The sequence below is a fragment of the Manis javanica genome, chromosome 8 (genome assembly GCF_040802235.1).
Source record: "Manis javanica isolate MJ-LG chromosome 8, MJ_LKY, whole genome shotgun sequence".
NCBI classification, from domain to species: domain Eukaryota; kingdom Metazoa; phylum Chordata; class Mammalia; order Pholidota; family Manidae; genus Manis; species Manis javanica.
The window spans coordinates 44,269,616-44,294,426 of record NC_133163.1 but is presented as its reverse complement, the minus strand read 5'-3'; the positions used below and the strand labels follow the sequence as shown (position 1 = coordinate 44,294,426).

Below are 24,811 nucleotides of genomic sequence, written 5' to 3'. Positions count from 1 at the left end.
TTCAAACCAATATACTGTGAGTTGTTGAATGATCCAAATACACTCAGGCTTTTTTAAAACCCTTTAGAATAGGATAGATGTTTTCAAATGCTTCATAGATCTCAGAACGTTCTTTGGCACCTATGAAGAAATCCAAGTTAACACAATCTTTAATATAATTGTATCAAAATTTTCTTAAGACTGAAATTTCATTGTCATCTCCAATTACTTTTAATACCATGGCATCTCTCTAGGTATACCTGAGAAATGACATTCATTCCTGGTCAAGACAAAAAAATGTGGTGACTACAGTCACATTCTGACAAACACACACCCTAGAACAGTCTTCTAGTACTTGCGTTGTGTGGGCATATTTGTCTTTAGGCTCACAGGGCACAGTATGAAATATGGAATGTTATCTGTCTGTGTGCCACGAGCTTCACAACAAAACATGACCTTCATCAGCACCTGTGGGCTCTTCGCTCCCAACAAAAGGGCCTTCCTTTGATACGCTCATCTCTAGTTAACATCTTGATTCCCTCATATTGACTAACAGAGACAAAGTGGAGCTATTCTAAGGTTTTAAATGTCAGCATATGGGAAGGGATTATTAGAGAGAAAAATTGTACCACTGTCACCTGTAGAGTCTTAATGTTTCAGGGGATCTTTAATTATTTTTTTTAAATTTTTATTAAGGTATTATTGATATACACTCTTAGGAAGGTTTCACATGAAAAAACAATGTGGTTACTGCATTCACCCATATTAGGGGATCTTTAATTATAACATACTTCTCTAACAGTTAAAATAGATAAAAATATGAATTCAACATGGTCTCCACTCTTGAGAGTTATAAATCAGTCCCTCCTCACCTCACCAACCACCACCACTACTTCCACCTTCCAAGTTATGCAGGTAAGTTGTGCTAAGGGTTATGGACTGGCAGTACTTACATTTATATGGGGCTGTCAACTAATCAGGAAACTATTGTTTAATATTATTGGGTAGGAGGCAAGGAAATTAATGAAGAGAATATCAAAACTGTTGATTCGAAGAGAAATGGACAATAGCTTAAGTTTATAAACACTAAAACACTCTTCCTTGAGACTATAAAGCTGGAATAGAGGCTGGCTCACTAAGAGCAAAAATGACCTGTAAGAAGTAGTTATCTGTTCTAATTACAGAACTAATGAAAGAGAATTACCAAAAGGAGGATCACCAGATTTGAGAAGCAGGTAGAAATCAGGATTCAAAATCAAGGATGAGCTATAACAATAACTTTTAAAATGGAAAATAACAAGTGTTGATGTTATGAAGAAATCGGAACCCTCATACATTGCTGGTGGGGATGTAAAATGGCTCAGCTACTGTGGAAAACAGTTCAGCAGTTCCTCAAAAATGCTAAAATAAGCATTACAATATGACCCAGAAATTCCACCCTCTGGTATATACCACCCAAGCTGAAAATGGGTACCCAAACAAATAATGCTCACATAGACAATATTCATTGCAGCTCTCTTCACAAGAGCCAAAAAATAGAAACAACCCAAGTATCCATCAACAGATGAATGGATAAACAAATGTGATATCTACCTACAATGGAATATTATTCAGCTGTAAAATGTGGATGAACTTCAAAACATTATGCCAAGTGAAAGAAACTTCTTAATGATAAAGAATTTTATTTTGAGTAATGGAAATATTTTGGCACTAGATAGAGAAGGTGATTGTACAACATTGTGAACGTATTAAACACCACTGAATTGTTCACTTTAAAATGGTTAAGTTTAATCAAAACATCAATGACATTTTTTACAGAACTAGAGCAAACAGTCCTAAAATTTTTATTGAACTACAGAAGACCCCAGATAGCCAAAGCAATCTTGAGAAGGTAGAAAGCTGATGGTATCATACTCCCTGATTTCAAACTAACCTACAAAGGTATAGTAATCTAAAACAGTATGGTACTGGCATAAAAATAAACACATAGCTCAATGGAACAAAATAGAGGGCCCAGAAATAAACCCACATTTATATCATCAGTTTCTGACAAAGGAGGCAAGAATATACAATGGGGAAAAAGACACTCTCTTTGATAAATGGTGTTGAGAAAACTGGACAGCTACATGCAAGAGAATGAAACTTTACACCATTTAAAGACCTCTATGCAAGACCTGAAACCATAAAACTCCTAGAAGAAAACATAGGTAGTAAACTCAAACAACAGCATTAGTGATTTTTTTGTAGACATGTCTCCCCAGGCAAGGAAAGCAAAAGCAAAAATGAATAAGTGGGACTACATCAACACAAAAAGCTTCTGCACAGCAAAAGAAACCAACACAATGAAAAGGCAGCCTATCAAATGGAAGAAGATATTGGCAAATGATATATCCAATAAGCGATTGATATAAAAATATACAAAGAACTCATAAAACCAAATAATACTCATTAAAAAAACTCACAAAAACACCAAAAAAATAATCCAATTAAAAAAATGGCAGAGGACCTGAATAGACATTTTTTCCAAAGAAGACATACAGATGGACAACAGACACACGAAAAGATGCTCAACACCACTAATTCTCAGGGAAATGCCAATCAAAACCATAATGAGATACCACCTCACACCAGTCAGAAAGGCTAATATCAACAAAACAGGAAATAACAGGTGTTGGCAAGGATGTGGAGGGAATTCTTATGCACTATTGGTGGGAATGTAAATTGGACAGGTCAGTATGGAAAGCAGTATGAAATTTTTTCAAAAAACTAAAAATAGAAATACCACATGATCCAGTAATTCTACTTCTGGGTATTTACTTGAAGGAAACAAAATCATTAATTCAAAAAATATATATACTCCTATATTCTGCAGCACTATTCACAACAGCCAAGATACGAAAACAACTAAGTGTCCATTGATGGATGAATTGATGAAGATGTGTGTGTATTTTACACATATACTTATTCATTCATTTATTTATTTATTTCTCAGCCTTAAAAAAGAATGAAGTCTTGCTGTTTGCAACATGGATGGACCCTATAAGGGTTACATGAGCCAATGCTTGTAAGAAGTCCTTTGTAAGCCATAATACTTTACAAAATCAAAGCTTATTGTCCTAGTAGAAGGTACCTCAGGATCAGGGATGTTGGGATGGCTGGTCTAAGTACATGAGGCTTATCATTCAGTTCTGTAGGAACCAGTATGATGTGATTTGTTTGTCTCCTTCCCCAGAGCTGGATTCCTGACAGTCAGGGGATGCATTATATTCACTTTTGTTTCCTCAGCACCAAAACAGCATGTGTATCTGGTAGGCACCCAATGCTTATGAAATATATATCATCTGTCTATAAGGTTTCTAAGCTCATCCTTACTCCTTAGCCAGTCCACATATTAATTTCCAATACTGCTTGGATTTTCCAATTCTATGCCTTCACCAACTACACATCTGATTTTCCCCAGTGGTACCATATGTGAGTGCATGTAAGTGAAAATCTTACAAATGGGAAAAAAAACAGCATTAAAACCCTGGAGGTATACATTTTACGGTATATACCATCTGCTATTAGTGGGAGACTGCCATTAACTACTGATCGTGATACTGTGTTCTCTCTTTGGCCCACTTACTATATCTGTGCTATTTTTATGCTGCCCTCTGACCCAACTCCAAGAACCACTGATGTCAAGTTGAGAGTGACCCTCAATAACAAAGACCCAGCTTCTTAGTCCTTTACGCAGGAGGGAAATAAAGCATTTTACTGAAGGCTCTTTAGATTTTATATTCCTATCATCGGGGCAAAGCATCACAGCAAAATTCCAGTCTTTTTCAATGCTAGGGAAGAACAAGAAGAGCAGGCTTCAACTGAGGTAACAATAGCTGACGTTTCTGCCATGTTTACCATACATCAGGCACTGGATTTGGCCTCCTCACAACACTTAGCAGGTGGTTTCCATGGTCACCTGCCTTTTACATATGTGGAAATCAGGTGGAGGATTTAGACTCATCCAAGGTCATACAGCCAATAAATGAAGCCTGGATCCAAACTGGACATTTGGTTTCCAGGGCCCATCCTCTTAGCTACCACACCTGCTGCCTGTCACCACTGACAGAGTATTCACTTATCATTCCTTCAGCTGACAATCAGGTTAGGGAGAAGGTGCCCAAAAGACCACACAGGTGTTTGCATAGACATTTAAGGAGCCGGAGACAGGGCAAATATGTGCTAATGGTGGACTCTGGAGCCACGAAGCTTAAGTTTCCAGCCGTGCTTCAGTATGGATAGCTGTTTGACATGGTTAAGGTTACTTACCCTCTCCATTGTCCCCATTCTACAGGTGAGGAAACTGAGATATTAAATACAACCACACAGAGTTAACTAGAATCCAAGTACAAGCCCTCATCCCAGCGCCCAGCACATGAGTGCGCAACATATGTTAAGTCTATTGTGTCTGATCTTAGAAGTGAAAGTTGACAGATCTGATGCTCATTATATTTTATTCCAGCATATCTGAGCTATGCTATTAAGTTTACTGTGGTCTGAGAAAAAACATGGGTCCTAAATATTATGCCTATTATAGCAAAGCAGCATGGACTTGGGAAAGCAGTTTGAACTTGGCCCAGTTCCTGTTGCTTTTTGCTGTCAGGGACCACGACAAAGTAGGACAGTAGGGCCTCTCTGTCCTCAGCTCACTTAACGATAATTAGAGCATTCAGATGTAGCCTCCGACACGGTTTGGGCTGCAGTTTGGGCACCTCAGGGGATTAAGGCAATTTTACATGGATAAATTATTCTCAAAGACCATGCAAATGGTGCATGACACAATGGTTTCAAACTGCCACTTGTATTATGTGCATTGGTGCTCTACAGTTCTTACATAAGGGAAGATCTGACATCTATTATTCAATACAGTGTGCATTATAATTTCAATACTCTTAACATTTTCTAGGCAAAAGTTATTTACCCTTGTTGGGACCTTGTTCTCAAAACAGCTCCACAGAGTCTTGCCATATTGGACAAGACCACGTGGGTCTCTAGGACTCCACTGGACTCTCTATACAGCCACCCCAGCTGAAATAAATCCTAGAGGCAGGGCTAAAAGGCCTCCTTGGCCCCTTTCCCCATGTTTAGACCCAAAATTGGGCCCTTGAGTTTTAAATTCCTTTCTAGGTGAAAGAATTTAAGTACCCAAGAAAGGAATAAGAAGCATTTGTCTCTAAGTTCGGAGCAAAAGTAACCTAAACTGCATAGTTCTGGGTAAAGTACTTTAAGACAACATGGAATAAACGGAGGAAAATCGCAATAGATAATTACTCATATTTCAGTAGTAAGACATTGGCTGGCTTCACTTCATAACAGAAGCCAAACTCTGGACTTCAGTCAGTACACCTCTTGTTACTCTCCTCACAAAGATGATGACCTATGTCTTGTGACACATTTTAAGGGGAGTTTATTGTAGGGTTTGGGGTATTATGTATTAACAATCCTTTACTTTGTGATTTGAAACTTATGTGTGTGTACAATGAAATGTGTACATGAAAGGTTTTTTCCTTTTGAATAAGTGGGAAAGTTGGTCTGAATTAAGGATATTTAAAGAAACTTGAGTACCTATAATAGGAACTTAGCCTGTACTTGGCAATTCGCATTTTAAATAAAGACTGATTTGTAATTACACATAGCACATATGTGAAAGTATCCATCCAAAGGTGTTGAAAAGTTTGTCCCCTTATGTAGGCATATATTCACCTCTGATATTTCTATACTATTCAATGTACTTGGCAGACTTCTCTCCCTTCCTTCAGAATACAGAGGTAAACTTTATGCCAGTCACTAGGAGGTCTTAATTATTTCAGACTCTAAATTGGTGGCATCTGAGAAACTGTGGTTTGTTGTATTCTAAAGGTTCTTGAATTCCAAAACAGCTTTCCTACTTTGAAGACACGTTACTTATTTCTCAGAGAAAAATAAGCTCTAAAACTTTACTGAGAGTTCTAAAAGATGACTTAAGAACAGACATTCCATGTTTTGGGATGCTGAGTGGTAACTATCAGTTTTTCTCAAATTAATCCGGGTAATGAAAAATCCTTTTTTTTTAAAAATGGGCAAGATCTTGTAAAATTCTGCCATTTGTTTGGAAGAATAAATATTTGAAAGGAGCTGACAAACATGAAGAGATGCAATGAGGGAAAACCAGCCCTATCAGATACAGAGACCACTTGAATTAAAGCACAAACCACAATAGTATAGAAATATAATAAGATATGATAGTATAAATCTAGAGCAAAACAAGAATTCAAAATAGACCCTTATATAAAAATAAAGGGCAAAAGGAGTCATCATAAATTAATAAAGAGAAGAAGGCTCCGTAGTGTTAAGATGGCTGGCCAGCTCTTTGGGAGTGGGGCATAATTGATTTGGCTCATGCCATACAAACTTGGCATTCATCTTGGTACAGAAGGGTAAAATGTGTAAAAACCCAGATAAAATTAGACAAACAGCAGACTTCAGTAGAGTGGTATGGAAGAAAGTCTCAAGCATTTACTTCAAGAATTTTTAAGCCCTTCTTTATGTAAAAATAAGTCAACTGGAAAAAGTCACAAGTATAGCAAAAAGCAATTGTTAATATTATGGTGAATACATAAAAATCCTTAGGGAAAAAACTAATAAAAACTAAGTAGGCAAAGGGAATAAGTTATGTACACACTATTTACAAAAGATAAAATGTTATTTGTTGTATATGTTAAAAAGTGATCAATCTCTTCTTCTGATTACTAGTGATCTTAAAGCAGTGAGATCATTGTCACTTATACTGTTAAAGTTTTCTTTTATATCATTTTGTTTTGAATTCTGCTGAGGGTTTGTAAAATATACTTACATACATCACTGGTAGGATTGTATGATAAAGGAGAGCTATGTCATATACACATTTAAGAAACTGGTAATTTATACTAATAACTTTAAAAATGATCATATCCTTAAAAGTTCCATTTCTGAGCATCCACACTAATAAAATAATTTTCCACACATAGAAACAGACAAATGTTTGTCTCATTTATAATCAGCAAACAAAAAACAAACATTTAAACGCTGAACAATTATAAGTTCAATGCAAGAACATGCTAGAACTTTGGCCTGCTGGCCGAATCTAGTCTGCTTCCTGTTTTTGACAGCCTCTGAACTGATAATGATTTTTATAATTTAAATGGTTGGGGGCGAATAAAAACCAAAAGACTATTACATGACACATGTAAATCTTGTGAATTATATTAAAATCACATTTCAGAGACCTTATGTAAGGTCTATAGCTACTTTCTCATTACAATGGCAGAGGTAAATTGCAACATGGCCCACAAAGCCTAAAATATTTTGTATTTGGTTCTTCACAGAAAAAAGGTTTGCTGACCCCTCTGTTGGAACATTCTGCAACTATTTAAAACCTTCTTGAAAAGTTTGTAGCAATGAGTTAAGGCTCAGATGTTATAATGGTTAATAAAAAGGCAGGATGTAAAAATTAATATACATATCAAAATGACATAAAAACATGAAAAAAGTTATATTGTTTTTGGTATTGGGACTGATAGGTGATGTAATATTCCTTTCTACTTTTCACTTTTCGAATAGGTATTCTATAATAGCAAGAATTGCTTTATAATGGTGAACAAAGCCATTTAAAAGAAAAAGCAAAGTACTGAGTTTTATGAAAGTCAGAAAATGATCATAGAACTAACCTGTCAACACAACTTTTCCAGATACAAAGATAAGCAATACAATTCGTGGTTTTACCATTCTATAAATAAGGCCAGGAAACAGTTCAGGTTCATAACTGATATAAAAGGAAAAAGTTAAAAATAGCATTAATCAATTATTTTCCCATAATATTTAAGACCCAGTATACTAAAGCTGCATATTAAAACAGCTTAAGAAAGTTATTCTACCAAAAACCTTTTGGCCACCTTGATAAAAGTAGTCTTGAGTGGTGTATGTAATTTCTTTTGGCAGTCAAAACCAGAATTTATTTTGGTCATAATATGTTTTCAAGTGCAAGTCATCCTAAGGTATTAGAAATTAAAGTAATTTAGGGCATCAGATTTAATATATTAAGATCTTGTTAGTTAAATGTTCTCCAGCTTTCCAAAAAAGTCTATCCACAAAAATAAATACATTTTCTGAAGTTTCCAAGTTCCCCAATAATGAGCACATTCTGTATGCATTTATAAACTGCTAGAGTTAACAGTTTAGCAAATAAAACCTAAACAATTTTCATATAAACTAACTCATTCACATTTACTACTAAATGTGAGTTGGCTTCTCCATTGAACAAAGGATGGCAGAGCTAAGAATGGCTTCTCCATAGTCTAGCATAGAGAGGAGGAGAGATTCCTAGAAAGGTATAAGGAGCCTACAAAAATAAGTCAGGAGTTAAATAAAACTATTCTTAAAACAAAGGCTAACGGTGAATAGATATACAGGAAGAAATCTGGAAAATGGAGCACTAGATGACACATGAGTCCTTGCTTTAAAAGGGCGAATCCAGACCACACAGAAAAACTCCATTCCATTCTGCAGTGAATGAGACCACACAACAGCAGATGTGAGACTTTTTAGAGGTGCCAGAAAGGTGCATCACAGTGGTGAGTGGCCCTTCTTACATATGAAGGTTACTGTGTGTGGCCCTCTCTTCCTGGCATCATTCCACCTTACTGCAGAAAGCCTGTCAAGACTTCTACCCACTAACCACTTTCTGACACTGGGGAGACACTGATACTAGCTGGAGCCCTGGAAACCACAAGGTTTGATCCAAGAAAGTGATGGCTGGGGCACAAAAGGAATGGCTCTCTTTGATCTTCCAACCAAACCCTAGTACTCTAAAAGGTATAAACAGAAGTCTTGGGTATGTAAACGACAGTGAACTGAATTTGGCTTTCAGAACCAGGGTTTTATTGTACCAGCATAATGAATTCCCAATTAGATATTTACTTCATTTCATTTATTCTCTGCCTAATTTAGAAGAGTTTGAGGCATGAAAAACAAAAGGTTTTGATTAGGGATGGAGAACATCTCATTGGGGTTGAGAATAACAAATACCTGCCACTCCTTGGCCAAGCCAACTTCAATGCACTGTTCAAATTTCAGCTTAAATGTCACTTCTGTTAAGAAGCCTTCCTTGACCTCCACATCTACCCTGGCCCAGTGACATTAATTAATCTGCTCAATGGCACTGTAGCACTACAAGAGGTGTTCACCTTCATGATTGCCATATTCCATTACTTTCTTTGGCATCTCTGTCTCCCCTCTTGGACAGTAAGCTCTATGAGGGCAAGGGATTGTAGTGACAGCCACAATCACTGGTCACCGCAGCATCTACACATAGTAGCCACCTAGATTTTACCCATTTAAGAAATAATTATCAGGATATATTTGATTTAAAAATGGAAGGGTAGGAGAAAAATGCTTAGGGAAAACAAAACAATTATGGCATAGAAAGACTGATGGAGAAAGTGCCCAGTAACAAGGGAGACACTTATATTGCCAGGTGCTGATATATTATAAGTTTGTAGAGCCAGGGGGATTAAATGAACTTAACATAAGGTTTTAACATAAGGCACACTTGACCTGATAATTAAAACTGATGTGTGCCACAGTTCCCTACAAGGCTAGAGATAAGTAAAGAAAGGCCTAATTCTAAAGACACAAACCTGCTGAGAAAGAGGTGTTTTTTTTAATGCCCAAATGTCATGAATACAGACACTGGAGTTGTAATCCATAACCTAAGGATGGAGGCCAAATACAGGGCATTTGGGGAAGGCAAGAAGACTAAAAAGAAGGAAGATATGAGATGGGCCCACTCCAAGTGGCCAAATACAGCGCATGTGATGAATTTCTGTCTTGCCCTACTGGCAGTTTTATCTCTCTGAAAGTAGAAGTAGTGACAAGGGGAGCTCCTGGTCTAGGCTTAAATCTGATCTACAGGAGAGGATGACATAGGTGAAAAAGAAATGAAATGAAACTGCACAGGAATTGCATGTATCTTAGAGCTCTTCATGGCCCAGATGGGGAATGCTAAGTCTAATACAGACATGATCTTAGAATTCAGGCAGAGGTCTTTGAGATGTTCAGAAAAAGTTGGTTCAGAGAAAGACAGACTAGAGGCCCATGGTTGTGAATCTAGGAAAGATGGCTTGTGTGCTGAGAGACTTCTAAAAATGGAAGTTTTATTATGAATCTACAAATTATTCCAAGATTGAAGAAAGATAAAGGTACCTAAACAGGCGGTATGTCTTACATGGGCGGAGGGCTTCCCAGTAGTGAACTCAATGTGTATATCCCAAGAGGTGTTACACTAATACACTAAAGAAGAAATTGTGGTGGGGACTAGAGCTATACACACTCAACCCCAGTGAGATGTTCTCCATCCCTAAAATTGATGCAGAGGTAAAAAAGAAATATAATCAAGGGGGAAAAACATTGCCTGAACAATATCATAAAAGCTAAATCTAAGACTGAACTATATTTTAAAAGTTAGGAAAAAGGTAACCAAATTTTAGCTTCTGTTTATGTCTCAAAGGGAAGCTAGCATGTTAAAGCACAACTATGTGATCTCTATCCATTCTGTTCAACAGAATAGTTACTCGAAGGCAAAGAGAAGGAAAAGTGGGGTATAAGGACCTAAGTTCAGGCTAGATCAAGAGAACTGAAGAGCATGTGTGATTCTAAGCCAGTTCCGGTGCCTTGGCCCAAGTGTGTGTCCCAGGGGGCAGTGGGCTTGGGTGTTAATGGATCAGCCTTGGTCACTGCTGCCTGAGGGCCTGAGCCGGCAGGGAGAAGCACCAAAGCAGTTGAGGGAGAAGAAGGAGCATTTGCTCTTGAGGCCTGAGATGGGGAGTTGCATTTGAAGAAGCCAGGCTCGCTAGAGATACTCCTGAGGAATGTGAAGACACTAAAGAAGAAATTGTGGTGGGGGCTACAGCTAAACACACACAAACGAAATGGCTAAATAAACTTGACAGGACAAAAACTAGATGGGACTGCCTTCATGGCATGTGCTATGGCCATTCTTCATCTTCTCTCCTTTTCCCCCTCCCCAGCTGTCAACTTCCTAATCCACTGCACACCCCTTCTCTGTCTGCCGTTGCCCTCACCCATAGCCTGGCGTGCAGTTTTAGAAAGGTACACAGCAGCTGGTCTCTGTGTGGGTCTCCAGCATTGGCATGACCTGTCAGCTACTAGCACCGCAAATTCAAGCAACATTTCTGGTGAAGCAGCCCAGGCAACAATGTGTTTTATTAAAATCGCCAGCCAGTTGATTAGTATGCAATTAATTTTGAGAACCACTATTTCAGAAGACTGGACACATAAGGTAGGTAACCAGTGAGCACTGAGGCTCGCAACTTAACCCTTTCACCTACTGTGCCTTAAAAAAAAAATTGCACTTTCTTTGAAAGATACATTATATAAGCATCCGGTAACAACTTTAATATGGTGGTAAGCTCAAAGTTAAGGGATATAACAGTCATACCTACTGAACTGCTGATGAGTTAGCACCAAACCTTCCAGCCTGATTGGAAATCTCACATCACAGCTTCCAACCATGTTCTGAATTTTAAAATCAAGGACTCTGGCAGGGAATCCGAGCTTCTGCACCACACGAGCATACTTTCGGGCTGCAAGTCGAGACTGGTCTTCACTGGAAAGGGGAAAATGTGTTGAAAGATGTCTTAATCACTATGTCCACTCTACTACTCAGGCTGCATTCACATACTTTTCTGACTGTATGGTTAGCATTTGTATTACATTTATCTTTCCATGTACACTTCGCACCTATAGACTGAGGATGAGGACCGACTTCCCCTGCATTTGTTCCTAGCACCTAGGAAAAAGTATGGCACAAAGTACAACTGCTGAACTGAATCATAAGCTGATTTACCTTAATTTATAATCTTTCACATATAAATATATGTATTTTCCACACTATTAGATACAATTAAGTATTCTGCTGGTTCTCAGAGTCTTCAGCCCAGCAGCACCACCTGAAACTTATTAGAAATACAAAGTCCCAGGTCCCATCTCAGATGTGCAGAAACTCTGGGGGTGGGGGCCAGCAGTCTGTGCTTCAAACCCTTCGGTGATTGTGATGCTTTGTAAGGTTTTAGTATAAAAGTGTCTGGTATAAAAGTGTGTGCTACTTAGATGGGAACAACATTAACAAAAATAAGGACGTGTGTGAGCCAACAAAGAACCAATGAGAAAATAAGAGCTGTGCCGAGTAGCTCAGGAGGGCAGAGAGGAATCAGCATGTGGGTGTTTATGGGACAAATTACATTAAGGAAAAAACATGAAAAATACCTCAGAACTTGCCTAATTTTGCTCAGCCTTTCTCACACAATTGCCATTCACCTCATACTCAATATGAGAAAGAAAGAAATTCATCCAATTTTGTGGCTATGTTCCTTCTGAATGTTTGTCCTACTCCAGCCCTAAATCCCTGTCAGAATGGGAAGTCTGGGGTTTGAGGCTTTACTTTTCATAAAGTCCTTTTCAATGGTCACCATCCAAACAAACCAATGAGTAGCAGGGATTGCCAAACAGGGGGAACACCTGGTGGGTGAACCGCATGAATCCACCCTTTCTTAGAGCTGGAAATCAGAAGCACCTGAAAGACAAGCCAGGTTGAACTTGTGTTTGCCTGGACCAAAGGAAGCACTGGACTCTCTTTCCCATCTAGGTTCTTCACAGCACTGCCCCCTCGCATGTGTACTAATTACGTCACACATCACCTCACTTTGATTCTCCTCACCCACTTATAACTTCTGAAATAGCAAGGCCATGTCCCCAAGTTAGCAGTGAAATAAACTTACTATTTTGAAAAAATACATTTTGCCTAACTGAGCCGTTACATTTCCCATAGTGCAAATGTTAAAAAGGTCTGATTTCAAGAGTTTGCAGAGCCATGTAGTTTCTTGGGATATTGGCTGTGAATATCCCTTAGAAATCCTCATTCAAATAACTGACAGTTACAGTCTACATACATATCCTTGTACAAACACTAGGAAATAGAGTAAGAACCTTGAAATGTCAACACCAGAACCACTGATCAATTTGATCCTTTGGAACTTTTCCTATGTAAACACAGGTATTCCTCACTAGCAAACTGGTTATTACACCTAAAGATAATAGGTTTGGATAAATTTCAGAACTCTCACAACCCTCAATCCAAAAGTCAAGAACCAAGTACTCTTGGATAACAAGGGTCTCTTATTTTCTGAGCTCACTAGCCAAGCTTTCACTATCAAATTTTAGAAACCAAATAAATTCAGACAGGGAAAGATACTCATGAATGTGTAATATGAGCATATTTTAAAGTGAAAGTGGGATAATAAACCTACAGTTTAGTTGCCTGCTCCTACACAACTTAAACTATACCTCCAACTTGATATATGTGTGTGTATTTAAATGGCTAAATACAATTTTAATTTATGATCTAAAAAAAACTATTACTAGACATTTGTTTCTCCTCATTTTAAACAATGCTGAAATGAACCTCCTTGCAGGCATCTTGCAGAATTGTCCAACAGCTTAAAAAATGGAGATGTCTAGGTCAAAGGACACACAGAGCAACAGAAGAGAAAGCCAGAAACTTATTCAGATATATTTAAAGAACTGTATATGTAAAAACAGGTGGGCAAAAAAAAAAAGGAGTAAAAATGGATTTTTCAGTAAATCTATTGGTGCACTGATTGGTCATTTGAAAAAAACATTATTTTGCAATGAAACAAAGTTCTAGACTTGTTCTGCCCAATGTGGTAGCCCCTGAGCACATGTGACTATTAAGCACTTTGAAATTTAGCTCATACAACAGAGGAAATGAATTTTTTATTTAATTTTAATTAATTTAAATTTACAAAGCCATATGCGGCTAGTGGCTAGCATCTTGGATAGTGCAGATATGGCAAATTTCATTTCCATCACCTAGAGAAAACTCTAACTGAATCAAAACATCAACTTCCTTTCCTCACTACAAAGCAGGACCCGAAAAAGGCCAGAAAAACCCATGAGATCAATATTTATGTAATATTGTGCATGGGAAATGCCTTCCTAAACATGAAAGCAAACAGCCATAAAGAAAAAAATTGGATGACTACACACAAAAAATTTTAATTGTGTAAAAAAAACAAAACATCATAAGACACCATTAACAGTAATCTGGGAAAAAATGTTTACTCTATAAAATGGTAGAAATACTGAAATACAAAAAGCTATTTACAAAGAATATCTCCACAGACTGTTGGGCAAAAGACGCAGTAGGAAGTTTACATATGAAAAGTTAGTCTCACTAGTAAATACAAGAAATGTAATTAAAACAACATAATTTTGCCAGTTTGGCAAATATAAAAAAGAATATTATCACCCGGTATCTTTGGAGAAAATGAACACTCAGTACATCTCTAGAGCAAAGAAACTGATGCAACCTTTCAGAAAGACATTTGCTATCATCTTTTAACACTCAGAAGGAGGAGCAGCTCTCCCACTACAGGTTTATGCTGGAAGGGTATACATCAGCACAGGGCTTCCTCTGCATGAGATCCAGCAAAGACAAGTCTTTTAAGAGATACCTCCTGACCTAACGCTCAAGCTAATGGTCAAGAAATGTCCCATTTAGCACCTTTAAAAAGTTCTCTCCATCTACAATGAGGAAAATACGTAACTACTTCCCCAGGCTTATGCAGGCTTTATCACTACTGTAGCTTTAAAAAAAAAATGTACCTTAAAAACAAGTTGTATCAGCCTAGTTTAGTCCCCTCAGTTTAACAGGGGGGACTGTAAAGTGGAAAAGAATTCAGTATTATGAACCAGAATGTTTTTAACCTAAAATTTGGGCATCTCATGAATTTAACTCTTGAGCAAAGTATTTCGCTCCTACTGTGTGTTTTAAAACACGAACACTACCCTTCCTTGTTTTACATGATGAATTATTTGTCTGGCAGGGGTGGAGGGTGGTCCCTCATACCTCTTGGCTCCTGTGCAGACCATCTTCCCAGAGCTAAATATGAGGGCTGTTGTCCTGGGCTCTCGGATCCTCATTATGACAGCAGCAAACCTCTGTGCACAGAAGCCAGAAGGACAGTTAACCTCTGCTAGGACTGAACACTCCTCCAGCTGAACAGCTGAGCTGCACATGAACACAGTCTTAAATAAACAGAGATAGGAGGGGAAAACCAAAAAAATGCCTGGGTTTGTTCTCCCATATTAAAATTAACTAACAAAAATAATCATGATTCCAAAATGTACTTAGAAAAAACAGGTAAGAATAATACATCTAAAATTGAGGTACTTGTTATATTCAGGCTCTATGTTAAGAGCTTTACAGGTTTTCATCTCATTTATTCTCATAACAGGACTCCAGTGAGTCCATTATTATCCCCATTTAGTGCAGAGGAAATGAGGCGGTCACTTGACCTCCAACATTACACAGGCAATGGTAAAGTTGAGACTGAAAACCATGACTAATAAGCTTTATACTTGGAAATACTTTTATTTTTTCAAAGATTCTTGAAAAGAATATGAAGTATGTTACAGTTTGTGAAGACTATAGAATGTACTAAAAAGCAGCAAATATATGTAGTATATATAGATACATAAATATTCTTGTACACACATATATATGTATATACATATATGTATATATTTATAATTATATATAAATTTTATTTCTATATAATTCATAATTTTTAATTTATATAAATTTGTATAATGTCTATATCTATACATGTATCAAAATATATTCACAGCAAAAACTACCCAGTAACAAAACCCCTAGGCCAGATGGATTTACCTTGGAATTTTATCAGACATACAGAGAAGACATAATACCCATTCTCCTTAAAGTTTTCCAAAAAATAGAAGAGACGGGAATACTCCCAAACTCATTCTATGAAGCCAACATCACCCTAATACCAAAACCAGGCAAAGACCCCACCAAAAAAGAAAATTATGTAGATGCAAAAATACTCAACAAAATATTAGCAAACCGAATTCAAAAATACATCAAAAGGATCATACACCATGACTAAGTGGGATTCATCCCAGGGGTGCAAGGATGGTACAACATTCGAAAATCCATCAACATCATCCACCACATCAACAAAAAGAATAACAAAAACCACATGATCATCTCCATAGATGCTGAAAAAGCATTTGACAAAATTCAACACCCATTTATGATAAAAACTCTCAACAAAATGGATACACAGGGCAAGTACCTCAACACAATAAAGGCCATATATAATAAGCCCACAGCCAACATCATACTGAACAGCGAGAAGCTGAAAGCTTTTCCTCTGAGATTGGGAACAAGACAGGGATGCCCACTCTCCCCACTGTTATTCAACATAGTACTGGAGGTCCTAGCCACATGAATTAGACAAAACAAAGAAATACAAGGAATCCAGTTTGGTAAAGAAGAAGTTAAACTGTCACTATTTGCAGATGACATGATATTGTACATACAAAACCCTGAAGACTCCACTCCAAAACTACTAGAACTGATATCGGAATTCAGCAAAGTTGAAGAATACAAAATTAACACACAGAAATCTATGGCTTTCCTATACACTAAAAATGAACTAATAGAAAGAGAAATCAGGAAAACAATTCCATTCACAATTGCATCAAAAAGAATAAAATACCTAGGAATAAACCTAACCAAGGAAGTGAAAGACCTATACCCTGAAAACTACAAGACACTCTTAAGAGAAATTACAGAGGACACTAGCAAATGGAAACTCATCCCATGCTCTTGGCTAGGAAGAATTAATATTGTCAAAATGGCCATCCTGCCCAAAGCAATATTCATATATGATGCAATCCCTATCAAATTACCAACAGCATTCTTCAACGAACTGGAACAAATAGTTCAAAAATTCATATGGAAACATCAAAGACCCCGAATAGCCAAAGCAATCCTGAGAAGGAAGAATAAAGTCGGGGGGATCTCACCTCCAACTTCGAGCTCTACTATGAAGGCACAGTAATCAAGACAATTTGGTACTGGCACAAGAACAGAGCCACAGACCAGTGGAACAGAATAGAGACTCCAGACATTAACCCAAACATATATGGTCAATTAATATACAATAAAGGAGTCATGGACGTACAATGGGGAAATGACAGTCTCTTCAACAAATGGTGCTGGCAAAACTGGACAGCTACATGTAAGAGAATGAAACTGGATCACTGTCTAACCCCATACACAAAAGTAAATTCGAAATAGATCAAAGACCTGAATGTAAGTCATGAAACCATAAAACTCCTAGAAAAAAACATAGGCAAAAATCTCTTGGACATAAACATGAGCGACTTCTTCATGAACATATCTCCCTGGGCAAGGGAAACAAAAGCAAAAATGAACAAGTAGGACTATATCAGGCTGAAAAGCTTCTGTACAGCAAAGGACACCATCAATAGAACAAAAAGGTATCCTACAGTATAGGAGAATATATTCATAAATGACAGATCCAATAAACGGTTGACATCCAAAATATATAAAGAGCTCACACACCTCAACAAACAAAAAGCAAATAATTCAATTAAAAAATGGGCAGAGGAGCTGAACAGACAGTTCTCCAAAGAAATTCAAATGGCCAACAGACACATGAAAAGATGCTCCACATAGCTAGTCCTCAGAGAAATGCAAATTAAAACCACAATGAGATATCACCTCACACCAGTAAGGTGTCACCACCATCCAAAAGACAAACAACAGCAAATGTTGGCGAGGTTGTGGAGAAAGGGGCACCGTCCTACACTGCTGGTGGGAATGTAAATTAGTTCAACCATTGTGGAAAGCAGTATGAAGGTTCCTCAAAAAGCTCAAAATAGACATACCATTTGACCCAGGAATTCCACTCCTAGGAATTTACCCTAAGAATGCAGCAGCCCAGTTTGAAAAAGACAGATGCATCCCTATGTTTATCGCAGCACCATTTACAATAGCCAAGAAATGGAAGCAACCTAACTGTCCATCAGTAGATGAATGGATAAAGAAGATGTGGTATATATACACAATGGAATATTATTCAGCAATAAGAAGAAAACAAATCCTACCATTTGCAACAACATGGATGGAGCTACAGGGTATTATGCTCAGTGAAATAAGCCAGGCGGAGAAAGACAAGTATCAAATGATTTCACTCATATGTGGAGTATGAGAACAAAGAAAAACTGAAGGAACAAAACAGCAGCAGAATCACAGAACCCAAGAATGGACTATTACCAAAGGGAAAGGGACTGGGGATGATGGGTGGGAAGGGAGGGATAAGGGGGGGGGAAAGAAAGGGGGCATTACGATTAGCATGTATAATATTGGGGGGATGGGAAGGGCTGTGTAACAGTGAAGACAAGTAGTGATTCTACAGCATCTTACTACGCTGATGGACAGTGACTGTAATGGGGTGTGTGGGGGGGACTTGGTGAAGGGGGGAGCCTAGTAAACATAATGTTCATGTAATTGTAGATTAATGATAACAAAATAAAATATATATATATATATCCACAGGTATGATATATATAAATGACAGAAAGCTGATTTGTCAGGTTTTTGCTGGCCATAGTGTGGCCCTCAGACAAGCAGCAATGGCAGGCCCTCCCAGTGGTGTGAGGCAAGGAGGGCTGGGAATGACTGGCCTGCCACATGACGTGTCACTAAAGACCTGCTCCTTCTACTGGTCCTACACAATCACTCCTTTCTCCTTCTCTCCTCTCCCCGCATTAAGCTGGGCAGGAAACTGGGGTGGGTGCTCTGCAAGACTAAAAGTTCCACAGGTCAGAGCTATTCCACAGGACCAAGGCAGGATGGGTAACTTCAGATTTAAAGTGTTAACAGACAGTAAAAGGACCATTAGTCAGCACTACACAGAGTCGGTCAGTGACTAGGAATGTTTTCCAGGTGTTTACTAAATAGACAGCATTCTCCCCCAGTATTCATTTTGTTAAATTCTTAAGGTAGCTTAAGTGGCAAGCCAGAATTTCTTTGGCTGTCAAGTCCAAGTTTGAAGAGATCCTATCACTGAAATAAAATAAAGGAAGAGCTGAGGATGGTAGAGAAGAAAATATGGGTAAACTGCGTAATATTAAATATTGCCCAAAAGTATGGTCAATCGTGGCTGCAGCCATGAGAATCCTAGCTCATCACCATGTTTCTGTCCCATCCTAGCTAGCTACATGTATTTGGGTAACATTTAAATTCATTTGTCAGCAACACAACTACCATAAACACACAAATGCTTAATCCATGCTTCATGCTGGCAAGGTTCCCTGGGTTCTCACTAACATGGTCATTTTAATCTAATTCCATAAACGCTCCACCACCCAAGACAGAGAACTTTTTCCCCAGCAGGGACCAGGTCTTACTGCTGCTTATACTGGTAGGTGCGGAGACTAGCAAATCATTAAGTGTTGATCAGACTAACATACGCACTTCCTAGGTAAATAGGCCTTTGAAAATGGGAAGCCTGGCCTTGGTAGGACATGAGAAGGAATAGATTTACTAAACTTCGAGGGGGAAAAAAATTCCTGAATCTTACATTAGTAAGCAGAAGCTTGACCTTTGCACCTTAAATAATTTAGCATTCTCAACAAGAGAAACTATAAATCAAGAAAACATATGTCAGCTAGGTAGGACACCATTTAGAAAAAGTTATTTCCAGGAATATCATGGCATTTTAATAAAGCAAGCAATCTCCATATGCTGAGAATAGTGAATCAGTTTGAATAACAAAGGAAAAATCTTAACTTTTGGGACCTGCTCAATTACTGCTTTATTCATCACAGAGAAAGATTATTTTTTATAACTCAGAATGTGTAGACTAACCTCTTGAGTTGCCAAAAGCTTTTCACTAACAATTTTTTTCTTTTTTAAAAACAAAAACAAACAATGAGTCAATGTCATGATATGAAGAAAATCTAAATAGAAGCTAATTGTTAAAAAAGAATACTGAGAAATCTTACCTTTGGGTTATATTCTGCATTTTTTGCATGCAAAGCTATTTTCTTCAGATCTAATTTACAGGCAGATTTACAGTGGAAACTATATTCCTGAAAAATAAGTCAGTTTAGAAAATTCTATCACATATAAAAAGAATTAAAATGCATTATCTTTATTTCATAGGTTGTATATTAGTGACTTCCCAGGGGCAAAATTACTCTAAATGTGAAATACCTAATAATATGCGCCCTAGTAAAATGTAAAAATCCTAAAGTACTAAAATAGTTTATTCTAAAATTTCATGACTAAAATTAAGTTTTAAATCTTTTTCAAAACTATGTCTCAAAATAGAAAGCACAGCTCCAAATCAATTTGCAAACTGAATTCAAATTTATATCTTCATATTCTTTGTGTTTATCCGACCCAACCACAATTTTCAGCTACAGTGCTTTTGTACAGTGTATTTCATAACAATACAATCCTTTAGGAATGTATATACTCATAACCCCTCTTAGGAGATCAAGGATTATTGCTTCGTTTACAGATAATCAAACTATCTAAAGCCACAAATAAGAACTGACAAAGGAATGAAATCTGAAGTCCTCTTCCCTACACTATTACCCTGAAATTAGTTATCCTCAATTCAGGAATATAAAATGTGTATCTAGAAGTGTCACCCATTAAAAACATACACATGAAACAACTTACTGTAGTTGAGGCACAATTCCAGAACATTCGGAAACAGGGGTCATTGGTATCATGGGAGTTATGGATGCCAGAGGCAAAGAGCTTGGTTTCTCAGGAGAGAGCTGGACTGAGTTACCATTGGTAGGGCGCAGGTGTGAACAGCAATTTGACAAACTGCTGCTGTTTAATAAGCCCAGGCCAATATCCTGTTTGCTGGGTAACCGCAATCTACTTTGCTGATTTTGAATTTTACAATTTTCTTCAATTTCACGCTTGCTTCTAATGACAGCCTGGTCTTTATTTTCTTGGGTAAGTTCATCTGGTAGGAAGCTACAGACTTCCACAGATGAGAAACTGCCAGATGTCTCTTTGACTTCTTCAAGATGTGAATTAAACACAGTCTCTGGATTGGATGAATTTGGTTTGTACACATTGTCAGGCCCAACTAGGCTGAGCAGGGGTGACCCAGGTGGGGGCGGGGCGAGATCATCCTAGGCCAGTCCCAAAACAAACAAATCACAATAAACAGAACAGCATGTCACACCAAAGAGATACATCACCAGGCAATGTGTTTAGGATAAGAGGCGGTTCAAGATAGCTTATATTCATGTCCTGCCTCTTTCCACAGAGTATCATAAAGTTCAATTATAGGATTACAGCACATTTAATAGAAATAGGAACATACATATTAAAATGCAGAAAAAGCATTTTCTATAAAATGTTTTTCCGACTTTGGTTAGATCCATAGTAAGCTGCACTCTAAATCCAATTTTGTAGTAGAGATAATTAAGCAACCATGCTTTATATTGTGTGTACTCTGAAAAGAATAGATTTACTTTACTCCTTAAGTTGATTATAAACTTCAGTTGATTTAAAGATTTTTTTTTAGTGTTTTAAATTCATATTTTAAAGAGAGGAACAACAGGAAGTTTAAGATATAGTCTTGAGCACTAATCAATATTCCACTAAAGACCCAATTGCTATTCCTTCTAGTCAAAGGAGAGATAAGAAAACGGTCTGGTTATATGAATTTACAATTGGAAAAAAGTTATTGAAATGTAAATGGTGAGAATAGTTTAAATCAATGTATTGTATTTCCAGTCCAGGGAAGGCTGCTCAACTTCCATTACCATCAACTGAGGGGATGAAGTGTACAACTGAGGGAAGCAGCTGATGTAAAATTCATGGGCTCTTTTATGGAAAAAAATCGATTACCTTGATATATATATATATATTACCACCTGCGTTGCTGGCTAGATTCTAGATTTGGAGCACTGCTTGCAGGATGAACTCATCCTTTAGATCTTACATCCGACAACCCAACACTCACAAATGCCTCACGTTGGATCTTCTTAGTAACAAGCTACCTCAGCCAAGATAAAATATCTAGCTAGTCTATTGAATTGTTCTGTTATTATAAGTCCAGCAGATGGCAGGGGTGACTAATAGTTCAAAAAAAAAAGAAACTACTTAGAAGAATGAAGTTTTTCTCTTAAGATTTTGGACTATATTTCATTTTGAATTAGGTAATTAGCCCCATTTACCCCCACAGCTTGGCCCTAAGAAAAGTGAGGTGGGGACACTGGCCTGATTCCTTTGTCTCCTTGGCCTTTCCTTTACTAGATGGAAAGGATCTCATCAGCCAACTTACTCTAAAGCACTAATGTCTCAACAATCAGTGTATCCCCGCCTTTTCCCCAATGTGGCATTTTAGCAGGGGACAAAGCTCTCTCCCAAGGAGACTAAACTTCAGCAAGGAATTTAAGGCAATGGCAACAAAATACTGAAGGAGTTGGAGCCTTGACAGCCTCCTTTCAAGTTTTCCTGTAGAACACACCTTAGAGCATAGACTTACAGCATACTCACTGCATCCCTGGTCTTACTGATAGAATCCAGACAGGAGTACCACTTTTTTTTAATAAGCCCACCCGCCATCTCAGAGAGACCTAGGTTTCATCTTTCTTAGGCTACAAGCAGTCTCCAGTCACGTCAGCAAGCTACAAGCCCACCTTTTCCCTGACCCATCCCCTCAAAAAGCCCACCAAAAAACCTGGCCATAAAAAACCCTCTTAGCCTGTAAGAGACACCTTCTTGGTTCTGCTCACCAGAAGAGAGGGGTCCCTCTCAGGTTTAGCAATATACCTACTTGGACTGTTGAGTTTGCGTCCCTTCTTTTTCTTTTACTTACAGCTGAGGAAATTTTGTGTTAAACTGTTTTGGGAGAACCACCAACTCATCTTTCCCAGAACCTTTCCTGTGTAGGCTCTCCTTTGCTTTGTTAAAGGCTACGGGACTTCACTATTTCTACCTTAGCGCCAATCATTGTCTTTTTGCTCTTTTGCTTTTCTTTTTGAGGACTCCTTTCTCTCTTTTCTAAAATAGTTGATTTTAAAGATGTTTTAAGTTGGAAAAAAAAAAAGAACCTTAAGAATTACTAACAGAAAGAGGTCACAGGTGTCTCCTATTCACATTTTGGCATCTCCCCCTCCCCCAACGCCCACCAACTCCACCTGCAACCACTGGACAGACTATTTCTTGAGGCCTGTTCTTGGCATCAAGGCTGCCATCCCTTAAATGTGCAATATCAAGGCTGTAGGAAACAAGTCTGTCTCCGTTTGTCCTAGCAAAGCTGAGACGCAAAGGGGAACACTTCGTGCGTGTGTCTTTAGAATGGGGATGGGACGATATAATCTTGGCTCTGGATTCGCACTAAACCAGGTTCGGCTTCTGGCTGGCAACATTGGGCAAGTTATTTCCTCTCTCGAAGCTTCTATTTTCCAACTGAAAGAGGGGTAATCAAGCCCGCCTCTCACTGGCCATATAAGGGAGAATGAAGGCAAAGCTCTCAGTGCGCAGGACGTGGTGCTCAGCTCTAGGGTGGGGACGCGGGTTTCGCCTTTGGGACAGTGGCGGCAGTTCGGGCTCACCTGGTGGGCGCACTGGTCCAGGTAGAGCTCCAGGTACTTCATCTCCTCCATGGGCAAGGGGTCCCACTGTTGGGAGGGTTGGGAGCGGGTAAAGGGCAAACGCCCAGGAGGGTGGAGCTGCAGCAGAACCCGACTGGGTACACAGACTGCAGAAACCATCTATCGGCCCCGGGTGCACGCGGCGGGGCGGGGCCGGCCGGGGATCCCGGTCGTGGGTGGGGCTGGGCGGGGGTCCGGGTCTCTAGCCCGGGCCTAGGCCTTCCCCGAGTCTGCACCTGCAGACCGCTTGAGTGAAGTGCTCAGCCCCGAAGGGATGCAGAACTCAGCTGGGGGACCCTCACACCTTAAGTAGAGTGGGAGACCTGGGGCTGGGGTGGGTTGAGGAGCGCTCAGGAAGGCGGGAGGGAAGGGGCTCCGCCTGCGCCGTGCAGTCACTGCACTCATCCATGGCTGAGAAGCAGATCGGCCTGCAAATCCGAGGATTTCCTTTAGTACCTGCAAATGTGGCCTTGCCATCCACCAGGAGAGGAGGTCTTAGTGTTAGTAGCGAAAGAAGGGAACGCGTTGGAAAGCATGACAATAAATGAAAATACAACCTTCTTTCTTTGTTTTAGGGGAGTTTTTCTTCTTCTGAAAGAGCAAGTGGAATTTGAAGCACCTTCACCTAGTCAGGCATAGTATTTATATGTTATGATGACTTCTCATCTTTAAATCCAAGGTAGTTTTTCTCCAGTCACTGTGAAATCAGTCTAAAGTCACATACAATCCGGTGTATTTCTGCCTTGTTAGGGTTGAAGTAGCTCGAAAAGATAATGCAAAACCAAATCTTCTTTCTTGAAATCATTATTTTTATTTTCAATGCCTCAACTTTCATAAGAACTTAAATGTGCAGAATGGCTCTGTAAATATAATCAACACTTCTGTAAAATATTTTTGAATATACATGGCAACACACATACATAAAATATGTCTTTCCTACTAGGTTGTACTCTCTGAGAGCAGGAATTTTGATTACTCACTTTTGTGTCTCTGTACCAGCCTCATAGACTTGGCTAATGATATTATCCTCAGAACACAGCATGAGAAGCATGTTATAGTAGAGACAAATAGCTCTAACAATCAGATCAGCATAGAAATCTTAAAGAACTTCTAATAAAAAATATAGGAAATATATTGATATACAATATATCAATATACAATATACAATCCAAGGCTGGAATTACATATAATGGTTTATAATGAT

General features: G+C 38.4%; 1 protein-coding gene across 1 annotated transcript; it reads right to left on the bottom strand.

Annotated features, from left to right (window-relative positions):
• On the bottom strand, positions 1-23,619 carry TBPL2 (TATA-box binding protein like 2). Its single transcript, XM_073212257.1, is given in 8 exon segments — positions 1-120; positions 7,704-7,798; positions 11,492-11,659; positions 14,981-15,072; positions 19,978-20,042; positions 20,045-20,064; positions 20,663-21,132; positions 23,569-23,619. Coding segments are annotated over 8 exon segments (1,038 nt in total). The 3' UTR covers positions 1-43.
• Positions 23,620-24,811: the final 1,192 nt, after the last annotated feature.